Source organism: Colius striatus, chromosome Z (assembly GCF_028858725.1).
Source record: "Colius striatus isolate bColStr4 chromosome Z, bColStr4.1.hap1, whole genome shotgun sequence".
NCBI classification, from domain to species: Eukaryota; Metazoa; Chordata; class Aves; order Coliiformes; family Coliidae; genus Colius; species Colius striatus.
This window is the reverse complement of record NC_084790.1, coordinates 54,116,354-54,134,986: the sequence shown is the minus strand read 5'-3', so window position 1 is coordinate 54,134,986 and position 18,633 is coordinate 54,116,354. Positions and strand designations below refer to the sequence as shown.

The 18,633-nt window shown below is 39.7% G+C and overlaps 1 protein-coding gene across 3 annotated transcripts in view; it reads left to right on the top strand.

The window, feature by feature from the left end:
* Positions 1-4,078: 4,078 nt before the first annotated feature.
* Positions 4,079-18,633, top strand: part of BRD10 (bromodomain containing 10) — a 59,980-nt gene continuing 45,425 nt past the window's right edge. For 2 of the 3 annotated variants that reach the window (XM_062017636.1, XM_062017635.1), the window contains exons 1-3: positions 4,080-4,810; positions 7,221-7,421; positions 14,891-16,305. In XM_062017636.1, coding sequence (XP_061873620.1) covers positions 4,230-4,810; positions 7,221-7,421; positions 14,891-16,305 — 2,197 coding nt within the window. In that variant the 5' untranslated portion in view covers positions 4,080-4,229. Of the gene's footprint in view, positions 4,811-7,220; positions 7,422-14,890; positions 16,306-18,633 lie in introns of all 3 variants that reach the window. The other variant, XM_062017637.1, reaches the window with a different exon arrangement.

Genomic DNA, 18,633 nt, shown 5'->3' with positions numbered 1-18,633 from the left:
TAGTTGTTAAATAACTTTGCTGTTGTATGTCACCATTACCATAGTTGCTCTATGCCATATCACTGACACTACAGTAAGAACCACCCAGATCACTGAAAGATGGACCTGGACGAGCAAGATACAGACTGGCGGGATGTGAATTGGTGCCCAGTGACGTCCTCAAGATCAGTGCCTTCAACTTACAGATAAGACACATGGAACAGACCAGCTGCAAACTCCTGATACTGCATGCAGTGACCTATATCACACACACCCCCCCCATCTGCCCTGCTGCAAAAGATTTATGACAAATAAGACCTGAAGTTATGGACTAAATGGACTCAACGGGAATGTTAGGGGGGTGGCTATAAACTGAGGGAATTATATACTTCTCTGTGTGTGCTCATATTTTTTCAGGGAGAGGAAATGCGGTGTTTAGATGTTGTATATTGTGAAACTAGGCATGACATAGATGGTATAGAATAAGGGGTGGAATGTCCTGGTTTGGGCTAGGATAGAGTTAACTTTGATGAGGAAGTAAGAAAGGGCAGCATGGGCAGCTGACCCGGGCTGGCTAACAGGTAGTCAATACCATACTGGCATCATGCCCAGCACATACAGGCAGGGAGCTAGTTGGGGGTGGGGCTTTGGGAGCACGGGCTCAGCTGCCGGTTGGGAGCGGTCATGTTGGGTTCCCGGGTGGTGAGCAGCTGCAGCACTCACCATTCCTTTTGTATATCCCCTCATTCACTGTTAAAACTGGTTTTTTCCTGAACTTGTTTCTTATTATTGTTCTATTAAACCGTTCTTATTTCAACCTATGTGGGTTTTTCCCCTTTTTGTCTGGGGGGAGGAGTGAGTGAGCACCCTCGTGGCCCTTTGTTCCTGGCTGGATAAAACCACGACACTAATTTAGATCAACTATCCTGGCTGGGTTCCTTCACAGTTTCTTGTGAAAATTAACCGTATCCTAACCAACTCCAGGATGTTATCCACACCTTATTCTATTCTTATTAATCTATGTCATGACCAGATCTCACAATTTCCAATTATTTACCACCACTTTGTCTGGTTTTAAGATTTAGATATATATAAACACAGATATCATTCCCTTAGTCCATGGGCCATGCCTCTAACCTGTTTCTCAAGTTCATTTAGTCCATGACTTTTGAGGCTCCAACAGTCTTTCAGGACAGAAGAGACGGTGAGTAGTGCAGGACTGTTGCATGCTGCATCCACAGCTCGCAGATGGTGTATTTGGCATGGCTCAGGCCCACAGTCTGAGGGATGAAAATGTCAATCAAGAGCAAGTTGTTGGGCACCAGTTGCTAAGCCCAGCTCAAATTCCATCGCCACCTCATTAAGTTTCATCAAAGTCAATCCTTCACTGATTTGGGTGACACTTGCTGTAACACCATTGATATGGCATGGTAATTGTAGTAATGATGACATACAGTGGCAGAGTTATTTAATAATGAACATCATAAAGTTTAATTCATGGGCTATTCTCACCTGAAGTCAAATCCCCTTGAGGTACACATTAAACTTCTCCAACCTTGAGAGGTCTTTGAGAGAAAGCAATCTCGTCGTCTTCCCTAAGATATTCTTAAAGTGAACTATGAGAACTTTATCCCCTTCTACAGCATATGGAAGTTTTGGTTGAGCAGAGACAACTCTATTGACAGATCTTCTAGTGTAAACTAGCCAAGTGTCTTTTGCTAAATGTGCATCTCAATGCTTGAATGTCCCACCCCCATCACTCTCAGTGTAATTTTTAGCAGTCCATTGTATTGTTCACTCTCCTCAGTCTCCAAGGCAGCTACACTGAAATCCCATCAGTACCCTTTTGGGTCCTTGAAATACCTTCTCCTGAGGCAGTCCATGCCCAAGATACACAGAGCCTCTGGGCCAGTCACAATAGGGTGTTTATGCCACTCATTCCTCATTAGACTCACTTCAGCTTCCAACACAGTGAGCTGTTGGGATTCTTCTGTCACTCCAGAAACATAAACAGGTTCTGCTTCTTTATAACTTCGTGGCATTATGGTACATTGTACACCAGTGTACACTACAGTCCCATACACCTGTGGGTCTGACGTGCCAGGTCATTAAATCGACACAGTCCAGTAAACCCAGTTGTCCTTCTCCTCCACCTGGCTGGAGGCAGGGCCTTTCTATTACTGGTCATAGTTTTTATTACTTACTTTTTGTGAAACTGAATCAGAAGTCCCTTCAAGAGGATCAGAAGTGACATCAGCCCTTTTGCTCTCTCTGTGGAGCTGCTCACTGGAAACTGGAGCATCATTTTCTCAGAGAGAATCCCCTTCTGTGATTGTTTTTCCTTGCAACTTAGGTACCTGTGCCTCTAGGGCTGAGGTACATTCTCCATCTCACTTCCTCACATCCTCTCCATGCTTGTGAAGGCAAAAGCACAGGATAGCCCATGGTGTGTACATCCTACATCCTCTCTTTTGATCAAAGGAATGCCTTCTCCTAACAGCTGAGACACAGGCCCATACAGACAGGGAGTAGGACGTATCCTTTTTGAATTGTTGGAACTCGCAGGACAGTTTTTCCACAGCTGAGAGTCAGGGCAGTAGAGAAGACAAGAGACTTCTTTGTATTGCTGGAGTTGGCCAGCTGCTTCATCCACTGTTTGTCCCTCACTTTCTTTGCAGGATACTACTGCTAACGGGTTGGCATATGACAGTGGCACATTTCATAGAAGCTTCTGCCACATGGATTGTGTGCATTGGACTTCATCTGGATCTTCATTCAGGTCATTATAAATTACCTCCAGCACAGCTAATTTTCCCAGGTACTGGATACCGCTCTCCAAGGTGGTCCACTTGTCTGGGTGGCTTGTACTAGCAAAAGTGTAGCCAGAACAACCACAGAAGTGATTGTCCCCCTGTTCTCAATGCTGTACTCAATGCTGATGAGGCCACACCTCTAGTGCTGTGTTCAGTTCTGGCCTCTCACTACCAGGACATCGAGGTGCTGGAGCATGTCCAAAGATGGGCAACGGAGTTGGTGAAGAGTCTGGAGAACAGGTCTTATGAGCAGCAGAGGGAGCTCGGGGTGTTTAGTCTGAAGGAGGCTGAGAGAAGACATAGTCATTCTGTGTAACTACCTGAAAGGGAGTTGTAGTGAGGAAGAGGTTGATCTCATCATCCCTTGACCGGTGACAATGACTAGTAGGACACAAAGAAATGGGCTCAAGTTGCACTAAGGGAAGATTAAAATTGGACACTAGGAAGAACTGTTTCACCGAGAGGGTTATTAAGCATTGGAACGGGCAGCCCAGGGGAGTGGTGGAGCCAACGACCCTGGATATATTTAAATGACGCACAGACAAGGTGCTGAGGGATACAGTTTAGTTTAGTGATGGGCTTGGTAGCGCGAGGTTAGTGATTGGACACGATCTTCAAGGTCTTTTCAACCCAAATGGTTCTTTGACGATTCTTGCATGATGTCACTCCCGCGCTGGCGTCCCTGCGCGCGCACTGGCGGCCGCCGTCACCTCCCCCGCCAGGCCCGCTCTGATGACGCCACATCCCCTGGCGCCCGAAACACCAGCGCGCCGGCGCTGCTGTCCGGGCGCATGCGCGCTAGGTGAGGCGCTGCATCCCTTTCTCTCGCCCCTTTCCCGGGCCGCTGGGGGGCTGCGCCCACTCCCCTCCCCCTCCTCACTCCCCCCTGCCCGTTAACCGATACCGTTGCCCGCCGCCGGGCTAGCTCCGCCCCGTCGCGCTGTGAGGCGAGGAGGGGGGCGCTCGCCGCGCGTCCACGGCGGGGACGGCGCCCGCCACCCGCCCGCCCTCTTCTCCTCCCTCAGGCGGGGGCCGCTGGCGGAGGAGGGAGGGAGGCAAGGCCCGGGACGGCGCGGGGGTGCGGGCGGGAAAGTGATCGGGGGGACGCGGGAGGCGGGATGAGGGAGGAGGGCCGCGCAGCTGCCGGCCCGTGCCGGTCCCCGAAGGCGAAGGCGCAGCCCGCAGGCGGGGCCGCGCACAGGCCCGGGCGCGCCAGGCAGCGGCCGGAGGGGGCTGGCGCCGGGGAGAGGCGGGCCGAGCCCCGTGGCCAGCCGGCTGCCTCCTCCCCAGCAGCCGTGGCCCGCCCCCCGTAGCTGGGGGCAGGGCTGAGGCCGTCGCGGGGGAGCGTGGCAGGGGACTGAATCGTGTCTCTTTACGTAGGTGAGCCCGATGTCGATTCGCCGACTGGGCGAGGGGGAGCGCGGCGGTCCCTAGCTGATGCTGAAGAGCCGGCCCGGGGCCGGCAGCACCCCCGGAGCCAGCGCGGCCCTGTGCGTGCGCGGGGTGGGAGGCATGGACTCGTCGGAGCCCTCGGGCGCCGACCTTTCGGCAGATCGGCCCGCGACTAGCCGCCTTCGGTGCGATGAGGAGGAGCTGGACAAGGAGGGAGATGATGCGGGAGGGAAGAGCGGCGGCTACTCCTGGGAGCAGAACCTGAATCCCGAGCTGCAGCAGGGATATCGCATCTTGCGCGAGTTTCTCCTGGAGAAGTACCGACCTCTCACAGCACCGTTTTTTAAGCCCCTTGCGGATCAGGCATCCGTCAGGGAAGAAGGAGCTGTCTCCCTCTCGGGTCATAGCAGCAGTCATTCTTTCCAGCAGTCGCTAACTGGAATGTGCCTGTTGAAGATGGAAGAGAAATTTTCCAGTGGGCAGTACACGGGGATAGCTGATTTCGTGTATGACTTCCGGCTAATGCTGGAGACATGTTACCGGCAGCATGGTGTAGATCACTGGCTTTCCAAACAGGCACAGAAACTGGAGATGATGCTGGAACAGAAGCTGGCACTGCTGTCCAGGTAGGTGTAGCAAACTGTAGGGGCCCAGTGAGCTGCTGCTTATGTGAAGTTGAACCAGAAGGTGTATTTCTTTATGTAAAAAATAACCATTTGTGTATTTTCTTAAAAACCCACAGTAAAATAGTCAAACACTCAATACTTCCAAAAAGAGGAACGTTTCCTCCAGGGGACCATTCAGATCTTAATTCAAAATGTATTGCAGATTCCAAACCCAAAAATACCAAAATGCAAAATAGGGAACAGCATTTCCTGGCTAAGGTTTTCCTTCTGAAAGAAACCTTTTATGAGCAAGGAGCCACACATGTTTAGACAAGGTGTCAAATGCCTCTTTATTTTGTGCTGTCAAAAAGCAAGCAAAGCTACCCAAACTTTGTATGAACATCCGGCTCTTTAAAATCATGCTTTTTACAGTCTGTGAAATTTTTACTGTCTTTAAAGTAAGTAAGAATAAAATGTTTAGTCAAAGTACTGGTTTCAAAATGGCATGTTTTCTGATAATCGTAAAAGGAAAGGTAGTCTTACGGCAAAGTAGAAATAGTGATGTGTTTAAACAGAAGTCCCTAGCAGGAACTTATTTCTTGACCAAAACAACTAAAGCATAGAAAGTTGTCAATCTGTGTAGTAGAAGCCCAGTTTAAATCACAACTGAAATACATACTTTCCTATGAGTTTGACATAGGCTTAGGTTAGTCATATTCTGAAAAGCATCGTGGCTTCTTTCAGTGAAAGGTCCACCAGTCTCCTGAGTGACGTAGTTTTTTGCATGTATAAAGCAGGAGGAGTTATGGGTGAATGGTGAAGGTGAAGAAAGAACAGTACTAGGAAATGCATGAAGTTGTGCATATCCATCAACCTCAAACTTGTTAGGGACACAGGGCGTTAGCTGCTAGCTAGTAAGAAGAACCTTGCTTGTGTATCAGGATCTGTTGTGGAGTATGGTGCAGAGGTTATAAGTCAGAGTAAATGTATTCAGTATTCAGTGTTGGTGTAGCAACATTATATTTGAAACTATTTTTACATAATGGTAGTTTTGGGACAGCTTGGGAGTGGAAGGGAAGGAGCTGAACCCAGGGACCATGAGTTTTCCTAGTTTGCTTGAGTAAAACTTGGTGGGTTTTTATAAAAAAGAAAACAAAATCCTCAAAAACCAAAATTAGAATTCCTGTCTTAAATTCCTGTCTGGCAAATAAATAGGTAACCAAATGCAGCTTGGAAGGTTTGTCCTAAGTTCATTTCAGTGTGTTTTATGACAGTAATGTCTCAGTTGTATTGAAGGAGTGCTCTTTGTTGAACCGCATGACTATTCATTGGATTCAGCAGGACCTGAGAAAGCTTAATGCTTTTTTATTAGAAACTCTTAAGAAGGTGCAGTCAATTTATGTACTGTGTCATCAAATAGCAATATATGTATTTACTAAAAAAAATCAGTTGCTGTTGTCACTTTCACAAATGCAGTCTTTGTTCAAATAAAATTAAGACATATTAAACTAGATAAAAATAATACTACTTCACTATATAATGAATTTATCTTGTATTAACTCTTCAGAGATTTGTAGTTTTTTCAGTGTGTCTGTATATACTAGCTTGGTAAATGTTTCTAAGAACTGTATATCAAAAGGGTTATGGAATCTACAAGTCTCCAAGCTCTTTTACGAACTTTGCTTAGATTTTTTTTGAAGTGCTTAGCAGAACTAATTTTACTAGTAAAATGAAATTCCAGAACTGCTGCTTGGAATAGTCATTCCTGCTTCAATACAGAGCAGTATGTAGCTCTGTGGTCCCCGTCAAGTGATTCAAGAGGAGTGATAAAAGTTGGTTGTATGATTCTCAAATATTACAAACCATAGAAAATTACCTTAGAGTGCAGGTTGCTTTTGAATGGAGGTTGGATTTTAATTCTTCTCCTCATTTTTTTTTCAAAGGTTTGTGATAATGTTACTTCTCATATCAGTTTTGCTAGAGTGCTTTGAAACAGTGTAAGATGAACTATATCCAAATTTTTATTTTTTTCTTGAACGTGAGCCGCTGATTAACATGACCCTCTCCATCAACCCATCTTAACAAGTGCACATTTGTTTTTTACAGTATTTTTAGTTATCTTCTAAAAATTATGGTTTGTTACTTCAGGTCTTGTGAAAATATGGATTAATATAGGAAATTCAATCTTTACATAGCATGTGGCTGCCTGAGAGAAACAGCTGTCATATTTAACAGACGTGAAACCAAGGCTTATGTTGCTTTTAAGCGTAAAATTTTGTAAAGGAACTTTTGAAGTGGAAAGAATGGCAGATGAAAAATAACTGCTGTTTTTCTCAGTTGATATGCTTGATCAGTGGTTTATAGTGTTGGTATTGAGGTGCTGTTGATAAGGGAAATGGTGATTATGAATTGACTTACTTTTTTCTTCTAGGCGTTTAAGAGAGAAAACATCAATAGCTGTAACATCTAGAGGATGCTGTGGGCTGGAAGATGAGAAAGGAAGAGCATACATTTCAACAAGACGTCGTTCCACGTCTCGCAATTTAGTAGGCTTGTCAACAAGCACATTTGAGTCTGTGATGGTTCAGGTTTTAAGACAAGAGGAACAGCTGAGAGCAAAAGAGGAAAAGAGGTAATAGGAAAAACTTTTTTTCTTTTGTTTTGTTTTAAGTAATTACGTCTTTGTAGTTTTCTGTATGGGCCAGCTCCTTAAAAGTTTTTTAGCAAAATAAATTTTGTGATCCTCTTTGTTTGAAGTTTGGGAATGAACTTAGGTCATCAATACAGTGCATTGACAAAGCAAGAAGTTTTATTTATTGCTTTCTTGAAATATTTACTGCTATCGTGAAAAAAGGTTGAGGTCAATTAAGCTTTAAAATAAATTAAGGCCACTGTTATTTTGGTGTTGTGAAACTTGTGATACTAACTCAAAGCATCCGCAGCAATTTCCTGTTAGCTCAGTCACGGTTTATCATACCACTGGACTGTGTTCCATGCAAAAATTTGCTTAAAAACTATCAGAATCACAGAATGGTAGGGATTGGAAGGGACTTCTAGAGATCATCCAGTCCAGCCCCCCTGCTAAAGTAGGTTCACCTTGACCAAGTCACACAGGAGCACGTCCAGGTGAGTTTTGAAAAATTGCAGAGGAGACTCCGCAAGCTCTCCGGGCAGCCTGTTTTTAGTTAACTACTGTTATATTGTAACGGCTTCCCTCACTGATAGCCAGAAGCAAGTTACCTCTTCCAAGTGCTGTCATCTCCCTGCTGTGGCATTTCAGCTCATCAGTTAGGTGACACCTACAATGTGTGGAATTAACTCTGTGGGATTTTGTTGTTTTCATAAATGTAAGAGATACATAATTCTGGGCAGTGTTTAATGTTGATTTTGACATGTTTAGCTTTGAGGAAAATGAGTCTTACAAGCTTATATACTTCAACAGTAACTTGAGAGACTGTGTCTGAACATGGAGCATGGTGATAAAACAGTGTTAGCTTTAGGAAGCGAAATACTTACAGGTTTTTTTAAAGTTTACAGTTAGGGAGATTTTTCCCATATATAACCAGTTCACTCTCGTTTTGCAGGTAATCTTCAACAAATTTGCAGCCATACAGCTTTGGCTGACTTGAGTGTTATCCAATGCTTTTTCTCTAGAAATGAGTGAATATTTATTCCTCTAATCCATCTTGTGCTTTGCCAAAAAAAAAATGAAGATTGCTAGGGTTATTGGTTTTTTTTCTGGTAAAATTGTCTGATTTGTGTTCAATTTAAGAGTCAGAAAACCACAGAATGGCAGGGTTTGGAAGGGCCTTCTAGATATCACCTAGTCCAACAACTCTATATTGTAGATCTGTGAACTTAATGTCACAGTTGTGAAAGAGGACATCTTGATTGGATTTTAATTCATCCGGTGTCAGTAGAACGTACTACCTGACAGAATTTAAAAATTATTTTCATACACCTAGTTTAGCCATAGTGCTACAAAACTAGTAATTGGTTAAATCCATGAATCTGCATATACTCAAAAGCTCCAGATCCTGTGCAAAGGATACTCCATGGTGAGTGATTCTACACAGTGTTCTACAATAGCAGAAAAAGACCACGACTGGCTTTTATGTACTAAAAATTTTGAACTATATCACTTATTAGGAAGGAATAAAAATATGTCAATAGGTAGCTGGTTCAGTGTTTTTTCTGGCTCTGTTGATCTCCTCATATAATCATGCTTCAGACTTCTGACAAACTTTTCTTACTTCGTAATGAATTTATCATGTTTTCAAAGTAACTCCATACCTGTTGTTTCCCAACCCACCAAAATGCAAGTGTTCCAAAAGGACACTGTAGAGGTATCTTATGAAAAATGCTTGGGAATTGGGAGGCATATAAAATTAGTAATACATTACCAGTGAAGATTATATGATACAGCATCTATACATTTTATGTATAAATGCATTTACTTGCAACATCTAAGATAGGATATGTTTTTTGTTAAACAATGTCTTAAAACTTCCTAAATTTTCTTTGGATTATTGCTAAAATATAGATTATGTTAAATATCTTGTTATCTGTTAAGAAGACAAAACTGTTACTCAGCCCTTTTGTTTTTTTAAATGTGACACACTAAGGTTGGCAGGGAACAGATACTTTCAAAAATATGTGTAAGATTCCAGACTTGGGTAGTTTAATGGAGTGCACAGTGCCATCTTTTTGCAAATGCCACTGCAATATTCTTTAGAGGTACATTCTTGATCCATTAGCAGATGTGCATTTTTATTATGGAATCTGGCTTTCACTCCATATTTTTGTAATAAAAACGAAGTTTACTGAACTGAAATTGCATTTATACCTGTTTAAAATTTATATTAAATCTGCAAAGAAAAGTCAAGTAAAAATGTATGATTCTGAACCGTTAGCCACATCTTTTTCAGGCCACAAAATGTTATTGCAGAATTCCTATTTATTTTAATGTATCCCAGTAGAATTTATGGTATACGTTGTATTCTTAGAAATAAAGTGCTACTTTAGTGGATACAGATTATTTTATTGATTGTTTCTGTTATCCTTTGGTCATAGTTGTATAACAATGGTTGTCCCAATCTGTTGCTATAATATGAGCTATCACATGTGCAGCATATATACACATATGCTTATGTCTACATATATGAGCATATATAAGCATACATGTATGCTTATGTATACACATGTAGTACCTATCAATATAGGCTGTCTTCTATATAGGGGAAAGAGATATATCACTTGTGTATATATAGGCTAAAATTGTGAATGACTGTGGTTATGAACTCAAAGTGGGTAAGCTACTTAGGATTTTGATTCTGCTGTACTGAACTTTGCCTTCTTCCTGTTCTTGTTCCTCTGTTTTTTTTTTCCCATATACGTAGTGTGATAGCGTAACTTGCTTGTGTGCTGGCAAATCTATTTGGATGGTCAGCACCTGCTCTTCACCCAACTTGTAAATGAGTTACCAGGAACATGAAAAAGAGCTCCCTTTTGGCTGTCTGGGTAACTGCTCAGCATACATGTACCTTCTAGCTAGTAATCTTTTAGACTGTTTAGCCACCTCACTAGCAGTTACATACATTCAGCCCCAGGAAGTAAGGTTGCAAATGCAAGTGCCTTTCTATAAAACTTAGCCTTGTACCTAAAGAAATTGCCTGTTGAAGTCCAAGTTAATGTGTAACCCTTCTCTTTAGATACACTTGTAAGGCACAGGCGTCTTACAATGACCAGAAAGAACTGCAATAAATTACATGGTTAAAATAGTTTTTATTTTTTCCCCCAAATCATTGAAAATAATTTTACAAACTTTTAACTTCAGCTGCATATTTTGTAAGAATATTCTGAGCATCATTATTACCTTCTTTTCTGTAGTTAACTCCATGAAAATCTTACTCCAGATACTTCTGTGATTTTTATTTTATAGATATCCTTTGTAGAGAGTTTCTTTCTTTCTTGTAATTTATCCGTTTGTTTTACGATCTGTTTCATTTTTTCTTTCTTTATTGTTTTATAACTTCCCCCAAGTGATATGTTCATCATTGTGTATTCAAAATGTAAAAACTGAGAAGACATCTTTGCAAAGATTATTTCACTATTTTGCAGCAAATAGTTTCTGTACAGCAGCAAAAGCACTGCTCGTCCACCAAAGTGTATATGTAACAACTGGGATTTACTTTTGTCCGTCTTGTTTAGAAGCATTCCTGGTTTTAAGTTGTGCTAATTATCAGAATACTGAGTATCTCTGGATTATTATTTGCATTTCTGTGAGGTTCCACTCAGCTGCTTTATTAGATGTTAATTAAGTAACATATTAATATACCTGCTTAGACATTAGTTAACAATAAGTAATTGTGGGATTATTATAGAAATGGAAACGCTTCCCTATTTAGAGGTATTTAGATACCAGAACATAGAATCACATTCCTACTCAAGTTTTTAAAAACCACGACTGAACAGCAGGTAATTAACTATCTGATTTCAATGGGAGTTAAGTGTCTGTACAACTTTGGTTTGTTGAAAATGATGCAAGGCAGCTCTGCGTCTTTACTATCTCAGAAAACGTAATCCTGGGATAAGTGTCATATATGTTCATTAAAACATTTAAAGAATTCCATTCCAGTTGCAAATTAGTAATTTAAATTAACAAATTGTGGAATGAGGTGTGCTTATAGAGTCAATTTTGCCTTTTATCTAGAATAAACTGGGTCCTAAGGAAGAATATAGACTATATCATAATATCTGTAGTGGCTTGTGTCATACAGAATTAATGGCATATGGGCATCTCCAAATCTAATTTCTTCTGATTATTAAATTTTGATTTAATTTAGGATAACATGTAATATTGCTGTTTTGTATGTAGCTTTCTAGTTTATTTTTTAAAAGAAAGTTTATAGCAACAAGTTACTGTAGAATTTAAACAATTCTCTCTACCTTGTCATCAGACTTAAAGTGCTTTACATTTTACCTGTGAAAAATTACTCAGCACTTAAGTGGGTTAAAAATGGTAATTGAAGGCAAAAAGTGCAATTTAGTCTTTACCTCCTCTCCACTCCAGGTGAGATCTCTTATTACCAGGGAGAAGGAATTACCTGGTGCGATGTATGCTGTCGTGAGGGAGAAGATGATAATAAAAGTGAGAAGTTATGGCTGGAGTGGTTTAGGTGGTATCTCTATGTGGGGACCATGTCTGCTGAGTTTTAAGATCAGGTGGCATGGTTTTGTCTACTCAAGATCTGCAGAACGACAGCTGCAGACATGTTCTATGGTTCTGCATTACAGTTGCTGTCAGCATGAAAGCCAAGTGTGTTTGTCCAGAGAATTTATCAGTGTAAGGTTTTTTTTTTTTTGCTAAATGTCAAATGTTTCTCCTTCCTCCTTGACCCTTACTCCTTCTTCTCTCTTCATCTCCCTCCTCCCTCTCAAAAAAACCATTCTAGGAAAAACCTGTGCCTTCCAGAAGATGGGCAGCTGGTAGAAAGACCTCAATAATGAAGATATGGAAGTGTGCAATTATATACATTTTCTATTGAATATCTACTGAGAACAGAATCACTACAGATACTATGATAAAATGATAGCTTTAAAAAACATACAATGTTTTTACAAGTGAAACAAAGTATGCTTTTCCTTTTAAAAAGCTCTTTAAAATAGTATCATGATTGTCATTTTATGAAGCACAAGACTGAGGTGAATCTGGGATATTGTATTTATTATGAGACTTCTACCTTAATTTAAATTATTAATTGATGCTAAGTTGAAACTACTTGCAAAGGGAAATCTTTAGGTCATCTACAGCCTGTGTTTTTGTTAAATGATACTGAACTCATTGTTTCTACAGATGTGTCTCGCTCTCCATTCATAATTAAGCTTGTTTCCTTACTATTTTAATAGGGTTTGCACCTTTTGGAGGCAGCAGGTTACATGGAAGTATGTTTTACAGTTGGGAGGGAGAAGGGAGTGGAATTCAGGAGTGTTTTGAAATGTATTTTCAAGAGCAGTTTTTAACTCTAGTATCATTTCTCCCTCTGCCCCACTTGTAGTTTATTTCTTTTTTTGTTATTTTAAATATTTATTATATCGATGCAGCATTAATGCGTAGAAATACAACAAAATCCAGAATTTACAAAATGCCTGCTTCATTTATGCAAGTAATATTGTTGAATTTATTGGTTTATTCAACCAGAATGGCAAATGGGATTTTATCTCATGTTTAAATCAGTGCCGCGAAGTGGCATTTTGTCTTTAGGTGCCGTACATTATATAGTTAAATCAATGCTGCATTGAGAAAGTGAAGTTGAAAATTTACTGATATGTTTATTTTTACATTTTAATTTTATATTTTATATGAATCTGTCTTTCTGCATTTGATAGATACATAAATAATAAGGATACATGTGTGTGGTATTAAATGTTATGTTCGTATTATGGTAACAAGTCACTTGAAATGTAATTTAATTATCTAAGATAGAGCATTCAGTGAAATCTTACTGTACTATATGTCGTTTTGCATACAAAGAGGATGGAAATTTTAAGTTTGTAGTCATGTCGTGTTTCTCCTGCATTGGTACTCGAATGTGGGTTAAGCTACGTTTGTCACATTTTTTGCATTATCAAGATATCCAGTCAATGTTTAGTGCTTCAAAAACACATTCTTCATGCTAGAAGCCACTTCACGTTAACTTCACGTTCTCAAAAGAAAGACTTTAATATACCATTGCTCTTTGATTGAATTAGGAAAGCATTGATGCCCTGAATGGATACATGGCATTTTTTTGCTACATTTATGTGAAAAAATATAACTGGAGGTTATCAATCTGGAAATAAGGACATGTAAATTGCAGCAACGGATCACAGGAGTGATATATACAGGTGGTTGTTTCTAACAGTGGTCAGTTATAGAAGCTTCAGAGGAAACAATATGAAAAGCTTTTGATGAGCTCTAGAAAAATATACAACTGTACTCTACGTGCAAGTAGAGCTGTGTCCTAATCCTGTCTTTTGCAGTCTGCTCATGCCTTGAGGCAAAAATGTGAGTTTACCATTGCAACATTAAAGAAAAATCCCTAATATTACTGGTAACCCTTGATATTCTTGTGATTCACGCAGGTGTTCTATTTTTCACTTTGGAAAGAAACTAATATACCCTGCGTTCTAGTAAGTTAGAGGATAAGCTACACATGATTGATTGTCTGAAGTGGAAGCACTTCTTCCTTTTAAAATTGTTGCCTTTAAATTTGTGATAAATTTACAAATAAAAGTAAATAGAAGTTCCCAGTCTATCATACTCATTTTGTATATTGCTATCTTGTTTCCTCTTGCTAGATTTTTGTGCAGAGTCCCAGATTTTTCAGAAGTTTTTACAGGCCTCTGATTTCTGATAACCTCTTTCTCTGAATACCCACTATTTCTGCTCTATCCTTTTTTTAGATAGGGGGACCAGAACTGAACACAGTTTGTCAGGTGAGGGCAAACCATTTATTAATATAATGACATTTTATTTCTGGTGTTATTTTCCATCACATTCTTCATGCTTCCTGGTATTTGTTTCCTTTTGTCCACCATTGCAATCCAACTAGTGACATGCCTATGAGTGGGAGGAAGAATGGCTTTTGTATGTGAATGAAGCACTTCAAAGTTAGGCATGTATACTTGTGTACTGAGGGTGGGAGTCTCAAGGAAGAGGACATGACCCACAGGGCAACCGTTTGAAATTAAAACTTACCTGGAATTTGTTTTCAGAATTTTTTACACAGATAGTTTGTTGGAAGTACTTAATCCTGCCAAAGAGGGACTAGGGAAGGGAATACATTTTTTAAAAAAATCTAAACCACCTGAACTACTGGCAGTGGTTTCCTTAATTTTTCCCCTTTAGTGCTAATAGAAATAAATTACTGTAATTTCCCATTTATGGTGCACTGGTGTATTGTGTAATCCAAAGTAAGGTGAACTTAATTAGAATTTGTGTAAGGTATTGTTTATTACTTTAAGATAAGTATATTTGTCATTCTCTTGTTCTGTGTTTCTTCTCCAGGGTTTCTTTTAGTTCACCTAATATCTGAATTTGCATAAACTTTCTTTTAATAGGCTGAGAGAGCAAGAAAGAAAAGAAGCAGAAGAGACTAGTCAGAAAGAAGTAGAAGAATGGGAAAAGTCACTTTTAGCACAAGCAGCACCTACAAGGATGGAGACAATGTGGGAGATTCCAGCTATTGGTCATTTTCTTTGTTTAGCACAGCAGATTTTAAATTTACCTGAAATAGTATTCTACGAATTGGAACGTTGTCTTCTGATGCCTCAGTGTAATGCTTTTCTGTCTAAAATAATGACTTCTTTGTTAAGTCCTCCTCATCGCAGATCTACATTGCATCGCAGGCCTACACTTTCTTACGGAACTTGGGAAGCAGCTCTCAGACAGAAGGTGCAACACTGGTATACTGTTGTAGGCCAGACTGACAATCCTAACAGCTCTGCAGAAAAACTTGGATTGTCCCCTCAGTTTTTCAAAGTGCTTGGAGAAGTGAATCCCTTGGAGGAAAAACCATTCCATGAGCTACCATTCTATCAAAAAGTGTGGCTGCTAAAAGGTCTCTGTGATTTTGTGTATGAAACACAAAAGGATGTTCAGGATGCAGTGCTAGGTCAACCTATCCACGAGTGCAGAGAAGTCATTCTTGGTTATGACTATTTGGAGAATGCATACGTTCATTTCCCCCAGTTCTGTGGTGCAGATGTTCGGATTTACAAACAAAAACCTTTTCAGGCTCCTGAGTTCCCATCCGCTCCCATCAAAGTTAGAAAAGTGTCACGCACTAAGTCGGAGAAAGTAAAACATGAATGTGTAAGCAAAAACAACGGGGAAGCCAGTTCTGACGGTAGAGAAGAGCTGCTACATCGTTCCAAGACAGAAGTAGAGGAAAGTATGGACCCCATTGTTATCTGTGCAGAAAAAAATCCACATTTAGGTAGCTTTTTAGTCACTACGGAGGAGATTAACTGTGAAATCAAGACTTCAGGAGTCTGTGACATCAATAAAACTGATTGCTATAAAGAGAACTTTGGAGGAGAGATTGTTGGTAAAGGCGGTCAGCCTGGTTCAGGAGAAATAAGGGCTGTGGAGAACGGACAGGGTTGTGCTGAAGTGGCCAGAATAAAAGCTGATATCAGTCCGTTCAAGGAGAACACACTGAAAGCTTGCCAAATGCATGTCAATGGCACTCACATCGACAACCAAGATAGAAATTATCATGAATCTGCTAAGGAAACAATGCTAGAAAACTCCCTGCAAAATAGTAAGAAGCTAAATAAGTTGCGGGCAAAAAAGAAGAAAAAGAAAAAAAAGAAGTTAAAGGATATTCTAAATGAAAATCTACAGAGAAAACTTGATGACTTGCAAAGAAAGCGTGAGATTCATCTTTATCCATTCAAATCTTACAAATCTGAGATCCAAAATAAGTTGTTCATCATTAAAAAGAAAGCAAAGCACAAGAAGCACAAGTCTGGTAAGTTAACATTTTTACCTGCAGTAAAAGTTATTAGGATACTGATTTTATTTTTAATTGTTTTCTTAGCTAATTAATCTACATTTTATTTTGTGAAATGAGACAGCCTTATTGCATTAGAGTTTTCAAATGTTAATTTTAGTGCAAAGTTTCCCATTCAGTAATGCAAGCATATAAAACAGTCTCATCAGCCTGTTCAGCCTGATTCAAAATTCTTGTCTTTTAATTGGAACAGTGGAAATTAAGCTCATTAATAAAACTGGAATCAAGAGAACACTTCAGACAGTTTCCTGTTTGTTCCTTACAAATGGTGAATGGATGCTAAAGTGAACGCAGAAATCCCTGGCTTTTCATTAAGCCAGTTCCTTATTTTACTAACCTGTGTAGCTATTACCCGATGTCTGTTTCTTTCACTAAGTTTGGTTTGTTCTCTGAAGTGCTAAAAAAGAATTTGGGTTATTTAATATCTTAGTACCAAGGCTCATCTAATGCTGATTGATACAGGATTATAATGGAAACTACTTACCTATTTATCATCCTTTGTATCTTATACTGAGCTTTATTAGAATGTATTTTAGGACCCAAGCATGTTTCAGAAGCATATTATAAAACAAGATGGTGTACCTACCACTAAAAATGTGACAGTTAAAGCAATTGTTCTTTCAGTATTAATTTGTGATTTTATGACTGAGTAGTAAATTCAGAAGAAGAATGCCCTGTACGCCTCTTTTTCTAATTCTGTGTTGATGCATGAGGACTTTTAACATTATCAGAGGAGAAGTAATATACAGAATAATTAGTGTAGAATTTTGTAATTATATGTATCTGTAACTCCCTACAAGTACTGGATGCCATTGATCATCTGAACTTAAGTTTAAATTAGACATTTTCATGATAAGGGAATACTGCAGTTACAGTGTTACTCCCTCATGTCTGTTTCAGACAGGAAGATGTGAGGGTGCAGGTGGAAATCCAGGAAAGAGTAACAAAGTTGTTGTCACGCATTATTGGTGTTTGCACAGTTTTGCAGCACTGGCTGTGTACAGAGATATTACCCGTGTTCTATTCAAGGAGAAACAATGGAAATTCTTCTTCTTCATTTTTTCTTTTCCCATATCTCTTACACACTCAGATGGCATGATCATTTCTATTCAGGTGGAGGGTGTAAAACATTCCTTTTCACCTGCAGGTGACAGGCACTGTCCTAAACGTGATATGAAGGGTCCTGTTTCATTTGTTAGTCAGTTGTCCTTAAGAATTCAAGAATTTTTTCTCTTATTCTGAGTACTTCTTCATTGCAAATTTTGACCTCACTGGAAAAAAATTTCCTAAAATGTGTTAGAAGTAAGAACTTTGCTTTCTGTGCTAGTTCGGTGTCCATCAGCCCATCCATTTGGATTGACGTGGATGGGACTGATTTGAGTTCATGCTAATGCTGTGTTGTTTTGTAATGTTTTACAATGTTTAAGGCTAAGTAGTATTTCTCAAAGCTCTTAAAAGTTTTATATTCTGTTTAAGGATACCCTTCTAATGTGGACTAGAGAGATATGGTAAAATTTGTTCTGAATTCACAAAAACATTGATTTTAATCTGATTATAGTCATAGTCACTATTTACAATGCTATTTGAAAGTACAGGAGGTAGAAGACAGTATCAGGAATGTAAGAGTGTGTACCTTTCCTTACTTTTTAACAAGGTATTTTTTCACCCTACTGTTGGTTCTCTCAGGCAGCTAAATGTAACTTTAAGTGACAGTTCACGTTTCTATTGAGATGGTTTTCACATTCCTGACTTGCTATAGTAGTGGTGTCCAAAAGATACTGTTCATGAATATAAACTAGTTGTACAAGTTTTAGCTGAGAACTTCCCATAGCTGTTGTGAGCAAAACTTTAAAGAGAGCACAGCCATGTTGTGAGTGTTGCCATGGTTATGAGATTTCCTTACAAGATATGAAAAGGATGATGTAACTACTGTATTGAAACTGTACGTTTGAAACAAGGTGATCATTATTAATGCAGCAATGTTCTGTGTCAATTATTGAAAGAACCAGAGAGAGTGGTTTTGTAAACAACTTGCTTACTATGCGTACACTTTAAGTGTTATTACTGAAGTTAGATAAATTAGGCTGTAAGTGTTTGAATTAGACTGTGACAGTGGCGATTGACTTGTTGAATCTATACTGAGACAGCTGTGTTGTCCAACAAAGACTGCAGTGCAAAGCACTGTACAAAAGGATGAGAATTATTTGCATGCGTGCTTGAAACAAGGATTGGATGAGATTAAAAACATCTATAGGATTAAGAAAATGAGAGACCAGAGACTGCTTG